At 45.4% G+C, this 10,831-nt stretch overlaps 1 protein-coding gene and 1 long non-coding RNA gene across 4 annotated transcripts in view; one reads left to right on the top strand and one right to left on the bottom strand.

The window, feature by feature from the left end:
- Positions 1-2,402: 2,402 nt before the first annotated feature.
- Positions 2,403-5,586, bottom strand: CCN2 (cellular communication network factor 2). Its single transcript, XM_064649465.1, has 5 exons — positions 5,188-5,586; positions 4,864-5,086; positions 4,484-4,735; positions 4,054-4,265; positions 2,403-3,730 (listed from the first exon to the last, which is right to left on the bottom strand). The coding sequence occupies exons 1-5, from the start codon at positions 5,578-5,580 to the stop codon at positions 3,434-3,436; spliced, it is 1,377 nt and encodes a 458-aa protein (XP_064505535.1). The 5' UTR covers positions 5,581-5,586; the 3' UTR covers positions 2,403-3,433.
- A 24-nt stretch (positions 5,587-5,610) lies between these two features.
- LOC135411643 (uncharacterized) overlaps positions 5,611-10,831 on the top strand; it is an 82,823-nt gene continuing 77,602 nt past the window's right edge. The window contains exon 1 of one of the 3 annotated variants that reach the window (XR_010429243.1): positions 5,611-6,018. This is a non-coding gene — a long non-coding RNA (uncharacterized LOC135411643). The remainder of the gene's footprint in view (positions 6,019-10,831) is intronic. The other 2 variants (XR_010429241.1, XR_010429244.1) reach the window with 2 other exon arrangements.

Genomic DNA, 10,831 nt, shown 5'->3' with positions numbered 1-10,831 from the left:
TTTTTCCTGAGATACCTTTGAAAGAAAGTCTTACAAACAGTATGATGCCTACCTACACCTCTAGGAGACCTTAAAACAAAATATTTAAATTTCTTTACCTTCAGAGATAAAACCGTCAGAGGTCTAACACCCATGTAATGGTGTAAAATGTATGCTTCTGTCAGAAGACTACATAAGTTCCTGGAAAAAAATGGAGTGCAATTCATTATAATGCAGTGATATCTGACATTTATGATGCCTGATATGCTCAGGGGAGAGCAAGAATTTGCTAAACAGATTTGCATATGCAGCATACTTCCTTATTTTAATTCATAGTGGCAACAGCAAACCACAATTAAAATATTCTGACAGACCTCTTCTGTTCTCCACTGACCTGTAAAACAGTGCAATAATTTGTCAGACGGCAGGCACAGCAGTTTCATCACTGCATTACCAGGGAGAGCATAGGTAGTGGTCCTGATCTGTTTTGGGGGACCCCCTTTGTGGGTGTCTAACTACAGACAGCCCTTCCTACACTAGAGCCCTGCTGCTGCTCACTGGCCCTCCAGCCTCATATACCAGGCACAGCTGGTAGAGAATGCCAGGGGAGGCCACAGCGTTGTGTGGCTTAGGTGTTGGAGATACAGCCCACACTGCAGCGGACTGGGAGAAGAACCTGAGAGAACCTCATGAGCTGGTTGTGAGGCTCATGAGGCTGATGTTACAAGGAAAGGCCATTCATTATAATATCTGCTACCAATCTGTAAAAGACTGCAGGGCAGAGTTGTTCCACAGGCTTAAGCAGTGTCACAAACACTCAATCTCTTACTGCCAGGCGCAATGTGCTTCTTTTTGTTCTTGTGATCCTGAGAGCTTCTACAGTGATGGCTATGAATGAAGTCCACATACATCCTGTCCTTGTTGGAGCTAGAAATGACAGTTTTCTTGTTATTTGGGGGTGAAGCCACAGTAGCAGTCGGGCAACCAGTCCTTGGTGTCGTATGACTATTGGAAGTGTTTCCAGGGTGAACTGAATGGCTGCATCATATTCATAACCTGAAAAAAAAAATACATAAAAAATACTGGAGAGTCTCAGGGAGTTTAAGAGCCAGAGGCTACCCAGAACTATTTCATATGGGACAGAGAAAGCCACTTCCTCATGCCACAAGAATTCCTCGTATTTTTCAGAGGAAGGGAAAATGCTTCTATGGCCTTGAGCAAAGCCTGGTGAGGCCATTGGCAAGACTCCCATTGACTTGCTGTTAGTTTAGGGCTCTGTTGTCCATCATTAGTCAAAGCTGGTGTTACACTGATTTGCTGCTAATGCTAGCTGTAATCAATGGGATTGGAAGGTGCTCAGGAAGGATGGACATTTTTCTAAGCTAACACTCTTTCAGCACCAGGAAATTCCAGATTGAACTTGTTTGCCTGAAAAGGATTCTTGTTGGAGAGCATGTGTTTCTTTCTGAAAAAAGAACTAATGCTTCTAGTGCAAAGGTTAATTTTGAATTCAAAGAATCTCCTTGTCTTAATAAAGGGACAAAAAAGTCTGTTATTGATGTAGGACCTAGCACAGGACTGAAGCTTTTCTTCAGCTTTAGGGAAATGCTTATCTAAGAAGAATGTTTGGACCATTATCAAAATGTGTAGCTCTTACAATGCTGCTCATCTGTGGGCTTGGAAGAGTTTGAATCAATGGACACTTTACACAGAACTGTCATGTAAAACTATTTGCCTCAGTCATCAAGTAGGAAGATAATCCAGGTAATTGCGATTCGAGTTCAGTGCTCTGTCTACCATACCATACTTAGGTGTTAATTTAAGTAAAACTACATCTAAATTAGCTCTACTCTGCATGAAGGTTAAATTGGAAGATTTTCAGAGGCCTCTTCAAACTTGTATTATTCTGTGATTTTTATGTACAACTCATTAGCTCTTCCCTGAGAATTGTACCAAATTTCAGACTTCTGGATTAGACTCTAGAGTCAAGAGCCACTTCAATGCTTTCGATAACTAAAAATACTTTCCTTAACTTATTTGAAAACAAATCTTAACCTGTGGAACACTTCAGTGAAATCAAGCACGTGTCATGGTGTATTAGAGCAGCAGTCCATCACCATGGTGACAAGCTGGCTCCCTTCAAAGCATCGTGATGCATGAGAGACCTGCTGCACTTTCTAATGCCATATCAGACTTGGCAAAGCAAGCCTGTCCCGCCCTCCATTCAGAAGAGTAACAAACTAGAGTTGGTTCACTAGTAACAGAGTAAGTAACTGTAAATCATTAGTTTATTCCTAAGTGTATGTGCTTCTGGACAAAGAACCCACCACACTTTTCTTGATTTTCATCTAGTGCAAAGCCAAGCCCTTTTAGGAATATGTAAAGGAATAGTGAAGACTAAAGGCAAATGAAATACCAAGCCATTTATATATTTATATAAAAATATAAATACTTTATTTTCAACTAAAAAGGTGCAAACATGTAACTTTTGGTCACACTTCTCAACAAATAAACTGTCCAAAAAGAGCCATAGTCAAAGAAAGAAACAAATGCTCGAGTGGAAAGACTGATGAGCTACAGAAGAGCCATTTTTCTTAAAGCCACTTGTCCTATAAAGTGTGAGTAAACATATTTTGCCAGATGAATGCTTTGTAACACTACAGGCACCTCAACTTCATCTTGACCTCAACTCACCATTTGGCCCTATCTGAGCAATTTCCACTAGAGTACCTATTTCATGCTTTGAATGCATTGTCAAACAAGCTTTAAATCTTACCTATCTTGTTCCAAAAAAGAAGGCTATCAGTGAACTTTCAAAGCATTAAACAAAAGCACAAAACTTTAAATTAATTTAGATAACTGTACAAAGATATATACACACAGTATTTACAATATTAATAAAAAGTAGCTTGTTACAGGTAAATTAACTGCCACAAGCTGTCCAGTCTAATAGACATGATTCTGATTCTTGTTGACCAAGCCATCCGAATCAGAGTGTCAGAGCTGAAACATTACTGTCCTGACTAACAGAACACCTTCTACTTATCACTTGGCTGGGTGTTTGCATTCCAGCTGTTGCTGTCACTAAACCAGTGCCAGCAAACATGCCAACGGTCTGCTTCTCAATTGCACTACTAGATGAACCACGCTGTACCACATTAAGGGAACATTTGCTTGAATCTGCTTTTCCTGCCTATTTCCCTTAATGTCGTCCCACCACCTCAAGAACAACGTGTTCTGAAGCTGTGTCTTGCTGTGGTCCCACTGTCCATTTTACCTTCTTCTTCAAACCACCGTTTGGGGTCAGTAGAAAAATTGTCTTAAGTCACATGGAGCAGTTTGTTGAAATTGAAAAAAAAACTGATTTAAATACCTTGTGCTATTGAATCATGTTTTACAAAATGAGATGCAAATCAGTTCAAGTTGAGAATCTACTCAGTGTCTCCTTCTGGCTTTATGCCATGTCTCCATACATCTTCCTGTAGTACAGAGACTCAAAGATGTCATTGTCTCCAGGGCAGTTGTAGTGGCACGCGCAGGTCTTGATGAACATCATTTTCCTTTTCATGATCTCCCCATCAGGGCACTTGAACTCCACAGGGAGGGTGGCTGTTCTGTGGGGTGTGCAGCAGCGCCCGTCAGTGCAGACACCACAGAACTTGGCTCTGTAGGTCTTCACGCTGGTGCAGCCAGACAGCTCGAACTTCACAGGCTTGGAGATTTTGGGGGTGCGAATGCACTTTTTGCCTTTCTGTTAGGATGTAAGCGAATACAAGATGTTTAGAAGGCAGGATTTCACACAGCACTTAAACTTGCAAGTTAAAGGAGAGCAGACATGCTAATCCTTACTATATTATCATTAAGCAAGAGCATCATACACTGTGCCATAATATACAGCATGACAGAAAATTAAAGATATTTAACTGTAAACTGTTCATCACTAGGGTAAAACTCAAATTTCAAGGTAAACCACTTGAAACTGACTACTTGTCGGAACTGCACTTTTGGTCACTGGCCTTTTGCTAGTGGATGGAAGCATCCCAGAAGATCATACATAAAGCTAATCATGTTTACCTTGATGTTCTCCTCCAGGTCTGCTTCACAAGGTCTGACCATGCAAAGTCTACTCTGTTTCTCCAGTCTGCAGAAGGCATTATCATTGGTGACTCTGGTAGAGATGCCCATGCCACAGGTCTTGGAGCAAGCACTCCATTCTGTGGTCTGCACCAGGCAGTTGGCACGCATCATTGTTGGATCTGGACCATAAGTGTCTTCCAGTCTGTAAGCTGCAGGAGACAGAAAGACAAAATGAGACCACTGCCTCACTTCATGCCCTGTTAAAGGCTCTTTTCTTTTCCTGAGAAATTCAGGCAGCCACACTGGGAGGTGACTCCACTTATTGCATAATCCAGCTGCTGGGGTGCCCTGTGTCAGCCCATCCCACAGCCTTCAACCTCCATGCCCCCTTCCCCTGGCTGCCATCCACAGAGAGATCTCCACTCACCAGCAAGAGCAGGTCCCACGGCAGTCTGCTCTTTAGTCTCATCGCAGACCCACTCCTCGCAGCATTTTCCAGGAAGCTTCACCCGGCGCGGGTAGGGGCAGTCGGGGCTGGGCAGGCGGACGTCCATGCTGCAGAGGGGCACGCAGCCCACCGCCCCGTCCAGGCAGGTGCACTGGTACTTGCAGCTGCTCTGGAAGGACTCTCCGCTCCGGTACACCATGCCGCTGAAGACGCACGGGGCACCGTCCCGAGCTGCGAGGGGCAGGAGGCCGAGTGTGAGGCGGGCGGTTGGTTCAGGGATTCCCTCTTCCCTCGTCCCCTTGCCCGGCGGGACCCTGTCCCCGTTCCCGTGGCAGGCGGCAGCCCCGGCCCCCACTCACCCGTGCAGACGCCGATCCTGCGGTTGGCGGGGGACCCGAAGTCGCAGAAGAGCCCCTTGTGGTGGTCGCAGGGGTCGCGCTCGGTGCAGAGCTCGCCCAGCTGCTTGGCGCAGACGCGGCAGCAGCCGCAGCCGTCGAGCACCAGGGAGACGCCGGCGGGGCAGGTGGGGCCGGGCCCCGCGCCGCACTGGCACTGCCCGCTGCACTCCTGGCCGTGCGCCTCCTGCGAGTGCCGGGGGAGAGAGGGAGAGGGAGACGTCAGGGCTGTCGCCGGGACTGCCCGGACGGGGCAGGGGCGGCGGCGCCGCGGGCGGCAGAACTTACCGGGCTGAGGAGGGCGAGGAGTAGGGCTGCGGCGAAGGGGGCGAGGGTTGCGTGGACCATCCTGCAGCGGTCGGCGGCTTGTGGGCGGCGCGGCGGCGGCGTCGGGCAGGCAGCGGCGTCGGGCTGCCCGGCGGAGGTGAGCCGAGGTGAGCCGGGAGCTTCCCTTGGGGCGGTTCTCCTCGGCGGCGCGGACGGGGCTGCGGCGGGCGCTGTGCCGGCGGGTGGCTGCTCAGTGCTGCAGGGCTCCGCTCTCCTCCGCTCCGTCCGAGTGCGGCGAGAGAGTGGCTGTGTGACTGCCGACTGCCGGGACGGGCGCCCCTTTATAGGCGGCGGCGACGCGGCCTCGCCAATGGGCTGAATGGGGCCGCGGACAAACAGCGACATTCCGCGCATTCCTGCGCGCCGCGCCGCGCCGCCCGCCCCGCCCCGCGCCGCCGCCGCCGCCCCGGAGCGGCCCTGACCCCTGACTCCCGCATTCCTCCGGCTGCGCCCCCCCAGCGCACACCCCCACCTCCCTCCCCCCGGTTTTTTCTTTTTCGTGCCGATGTGTTTTAAATGTAAGTCACCGCCGCTGCCAGCGCTCCCGGCCGCCTCCGGCAGCGCGTTATTCCGAAGCGGGAGGCGGGTTCGGCGAGAAGGGGCGAGGGGGGCAGCGGCGCGGTTGCCAGGGGCGGCCGGGGGAATCCGCTATTTCCCTTCCCCTGTGCTCCCCGCGCGCCCCTCGTCCCTCCTCCGGGCAGGGAGGACAGCAGGCGGGTGGACCGGGAGTGGCGCGGGGTACCCGGTGCCCGGCGGCGAACGGTCCCGAAGCTTTGCTACCACCGAAAAAAGGTATAATTACGCTACCGGGTATAAATTGACTCTGTGTACCACTGAATCATACTGGATATTTGTAATGTGTTCTTTCCCTAATACATGCTCTCTATGAATAGAGAGAGAGTGCCTGTTTACTCTGAAATACTTGGCACAGCCAATGGAGTCTGAAGCATGGAAGAAGTGGCTATTATTTTCCCACTGCCTGTGTGCAGCTGTCATTTTCGAGCAACACGTTCCTTGCACAGCCCTGCCTCCCAACCTTCTTAATGGTCCACCCCAGGATTACAAGAAGGAGAGACTGGCATGCTACTGCACTCAGCCAAAACCTTAACACTGTAGTTTGTATTTGACTGAAATCAAGACGTAAGCATTATGGCTTGTATTAAGTCATTATAGATAACTGTTTTGGTTTGTTTTGTTTTAATCCGAAGGATGGTTCTTCCCCCACCTCCTGTGTGTCATTTGAATATTCAGTGATGTCATGTTGTTTGACCTCCACTTTAACAGAAGGAATGCCAATGTTTTGGCTTTTGACCTGTAAAAGTATATTAGCATTTAGTAAGAGAGACTGGCTTAATGCATCATCGTTTTAAGCAAACTGAAATCTGATAGTTATCTTAAAAGATGTTATCTTTTGTATACAGGCTTTTTCCCGCTGCTGTACCACCCCCTCCCCTTGCTTCTTTCCATCCCTGCATATGTAGGCATACTTCCATGCTATGATGTAGCAATATGTATGCACAGGATTCATGAGGGGAAAAAAGTTCTTCATGTAATGCCCCAGTAGGACTATTGTACCATAAAACTGTTATTTATATTCTGCCAGCATTGTACTCTGTCTGGTAAAGTAATTTGGATATAATTTCTTCTACTCAAAATTCTTTGTTAAAAGAAATGAGATTGGCTCTGAAAGAAAAAAAATAAATCTCAGAGGAATAGTTATGGTAAATAATACATGTTCCCAAACTCATGAAGCCTCCCAGAATCTGTATTTACTTGAAGGACTCCAGTGGCCTCAGTGCTGGGTAAATACTATGTGTACCAAACTATGTATGACATGCATACCAAAATGCAAATGTAACCAGGTAAACAGAATGCCTTTTTTAAATGCCTAAATATGGTAAGGAGAACATCTGAGAGAGAGAGAGAAGCTTGAGACATGTTTTATAACTTTCCATGTGAGAGGTTTTTTCAGAGATACAATTTTATTAAACAAAACCTAAGAATCTCACTGACAGAAAAAGTATGTTTAAAAGTAACAAACCACCAGAAAGCCAGGAAATCCAAAATTACAGGATAAATCTGTCCTAAGTCTTCCCACTGTATGCCAAGTACAGCAAGCCCCATACACTTGCTGCCCTGAGAAAAACTACTTAAATAGGTATTTGGACTTCAGAACTAATTCTGGTCTTGCACCATGGTGAATTGGGCATTAGCCCACTAAATCACAAGTTCTACCAGCCCACAAGGGTGGGTAAGAATCGGAGTCCTTAGGAGTGTCTTTTTTTCATTTTGGTTTCTGTGCTGTTAGATGTGTCACAATGGGTATCTCGTTTGTGCATATATATGTATGCATGGGGGGCGAAGGGAACCTGGAAGCAAAGGCAGTTCTTTCAGAGTCCAACCAGTCTTCAGCGTATTCTTTCTGATGATAATATCACAGAATCATCAAGGCTGGAAGAGACCTTCAGGTTCATTTAGTCCAACCAGCAACCTGACACCATCATAATCACGCCTAAACCATATCCCTGAATGCCACATCCAGGTGCCTCTTGAATATGCCACTGGTTGGAGAAGTACATATTGGCATTGATGAATAAAATGGTTAAAATGCACTAATTTTGACTTCCTTGCAGGTGTTTATACAGCACATGCTTTTAAGATAGTATATTTTTTCTACTGAAACTAGGAATTCACTACACTGGTCTTGCAGACTTGTTTACACAGCTATATACGGTATGTGTGTGTCTACATCAGCTTCAATTGATGAAGTCTTGTAAAATGTACAGGTGTGGATTGCTACATTCCTCTCTCGTGTTTTTCCTTCTTTTTTTTTTTTTTTCTCTGCTTCCCCCCAAAAAGTCACTAGATCAGGTATCAGACATAGTGAAAACCTGGCAAGACTACAGGAAAGTGGCTAGACTTGGAGTGTTTGTGTACTTAAAGAAAGAATCTTGCACATTTTCAACTTTCAGTCACAGATATTTTTTTATAAGAGCAATTGGAGGTCTGAGCCAGCCCTCAAAGCGGAAATCGAAAGCTCCCAGAGAAACATACCCAAGGAATGTGAATCTGATCCAACAACCATACGCAATGAACATACAGTACTGTCAGTCTTATAGGAAGTCTTTCCATATATGGACATCTGGACCCTGAGCTGTTTATCATCACGATAGGCTTGTAGCTGGCTTCAGACATTTCTGGCTTGCCTCAGGTTTAGTACGCCAATTAGTTCCTTTCCCAAAACGCTCAGGAGGATATTTCTTAAAAATTGAAATAAATATATCTCAAAATTCAGAGACGTCTGGTTAAAGTTACGTTCGCAGGCTTTTGCTTAAAATGCAGATTCCAAAAAAGACTTACTCTGCTAGTTCAGAAATAGACAGGGAATAAAAATAAAGAGATTTATTCAATCGTGAATGTGGTTGCCTGGTATTTCTCTTTCTTAGAAGTCATCTGGTAGCTTATTCTATGTATCTGTAGGCATAGAAAGGGTTCTGAAGTAAACTGCTTGCTGGACTTTTACTCATCCTTTTTCTGGAGAGATGTGTGAGCTCATGAATCAACAAAGGCAAAGCAAAAACTGCATTTCCCAGGATCTGTCAAGCAAGTTATCCATGTCGTGCAATTTGTATTGCTTTGTTAGAGTGATACAAAGCCTTTTACTTTGGAGCCGCGACAGTTCACGTCAGCTCATCTTACCAATGAGAGACATTAGCTCTTCTCCAAAGTAAACCAGAATAAGAATTCTGGGAGGGGCAGTAGATGGCATAGAGCCTATGGAAATGTTCACTGCCAAACTGGTGGATCCTAGTCCAAGTTCCTTGAGATACTAATTCAGATTCTCTGCTACTATTAGTTGGGTGGATCACTAAATGCATTGTTGGCCATCACAATACTTGGACTTGAGAAGTCCAAGTCCATCAAAGCTGCTCAGCAACCCAAACCCAATAGATGCAATTCCTATTAGCAGACCTGAGTTTTGTTGTTTTCTGTAATCGTCATTTATTAAACTTAACATTCTTTATGTTTTAACATGCAATATTTTGTTACTTCTAGAATCACTGACAGTTGCTGCTTTAAGCTCTTGGCTTTATTTTAAAAAAAAAGAACTGGAGTTTTGGTGACTGTGTGTGGTCTTAAACCAGCAAAGTGATTACTGGAAGTAGAATAATCTAAATGAGTATTCAAAGCACATGCAAAACTATTTGTACAAAAGTGAGATTATAAGTAGCCTGAAGCCAAATGTCCTTTACCTACTGAGCCACAGATTCAGATTGTCTGATTTTATTCTGAAAAATTTGCCATAGATCTTATAAGTACTGTAGGAGCAGCATTCGCTACACCTGTGAGGAGGCTGGCTGTGTCCTGGGTTTTTGCAGGAAAGTGCAGTCCTTCCACAGCTCACAAAGGTGAATAAGGAGGGAAGAGACTTTCAGTTGTTTATTTTTCAGATTTGACTGAGGTTCTCAACCTCTTGCCGTGTAAGTCAACTAGTGTAGGATTGCAGTGAGTCACTAACCACTCCTTTGACAATTGTTCCATAAACGGTTAACAATTCACAAAAAGTTAGTGTCACTGGCTGGAGAGGAAATGTGGCCAGGGACTAGCTCAGAACATGCACCAGAAACCCTGTTGAGATTCTCAGAGGAACCACGTGGAAAACAGCTGGAGGAACACTTCCTCCCACTCAGTCATGGAGTATGTGGGCAGGAATGAATCAGATCTGCTTAGTCTAAAATGTTTTGTTTTCAGTCTTTCAACCTGCTTCTCTCAGGAGCTGTCAATGTAAATTTTGAAGTTTCATGTTTTTTTTCTCCCTCAAGCTGAGAGACACTGATGTTTAATTAAGACTTCACCAGATCAGGGACTTTCCTTAACAAATGCAGTTTGCTCTGATGTAAACTGTGGGATCTCTTAATTTACATTTTAGCTGCTGTGGAGAAGTAGAGGCCTGTGGAGAATCCTGTGAGATACAATTGTCAATGTTGTCTGATAAGATAGGGTCAATACTTGTACATGTGGGGATAACAGAGTGTTTTCTTTGTGGACAAAAGGAGAGAGAGAACTGTCTGTAAAATCTGCCCCATTTGTGATGCAACCTGAGTTACTGACCTTGGTATAGCGGGCTTTTCTGTTTACACAGTCCTTCCTGAGAAAGTGGAAGAGTTGACTTATTGTATAGGTCTGTAATGCCTCTGGAGGACTTGATAAGCACACTGCATCATCTGACCTGCAAAGGAACGTAATGTCCTCAATGTATTAACATCGGGTTTTAGAGATTGTATGATTATTCAGGAAAATGGCTCCCTGTGGTTCAGCTGCCAGCTTGGCTGGCTGTTTTTTCAGCAAGTGATGTGTGGTATGTGACCTGTGTGAATACATCTGTATGAATGACGCAGTCAGGGAAACTAGGATGTAACCTGCAACAGCCAAGGTGGCTTCCTTATTGACCCGCGAATGTGTGTGAAATTTAGCAACTACCGGGGCAGGTCTGAAAACCATCTTGAAATGCTAATCCCTCTGGTGTTGGTGGGCAGTTCTCTGTCAGACCATTTTTCACATGGAGATGAGAAAAACAGATACTCCAAGAAATGTGCATTGTTAG

The sequence above is a fragment of the Pseudopipra pipra genome, chromosome 3, assembly GCF_036250125.1.
Source record: "Pseudopipra pipra isolate bDixPip1 chromosome 3, bDixPip1.hap1, whole genome shotgun sequence".
Lineage (NCBI taxonomy): Eukaryota > Metazoa > Chordata > Aves > Passeriformes > Pipridae > Pseudopipra > Pseudopipra pipra.
The sequence above is the reverse complement of the archived record's forward strand: the minus strand, read 5'-3'. Positions and strand labels throughout refer to the sequence as shown.

What these genes read in the sequence shown, in the direction of transcription:
- CCN2 (XM_064649465.1), bottom strand. Translation starts at nt 5,580, where the DNA reads ATGCGCGGAATGTCGCTGTTTGTCCGCGGCCCCATTCAGCCCATTGGC. An exon ending in CAGGATCGGCGTCTGCACGG is followed by an intron (nt 4,736 to 4,863) that starts GTGAGTGGGGGC and finishes TGCCCCTCGCAG; the next exon opens with CTCGGGACGGTGCCCCGTGC. An exon ending in CGTGGGACCTGCTCTTGCTG is followed by an intron (nt 4,266 to 4,483) that starts GTGAGTGGAGAT and finishes TGTCTCCTGCAG; the next exon opens with CTTACAGACTGGAAGACACT.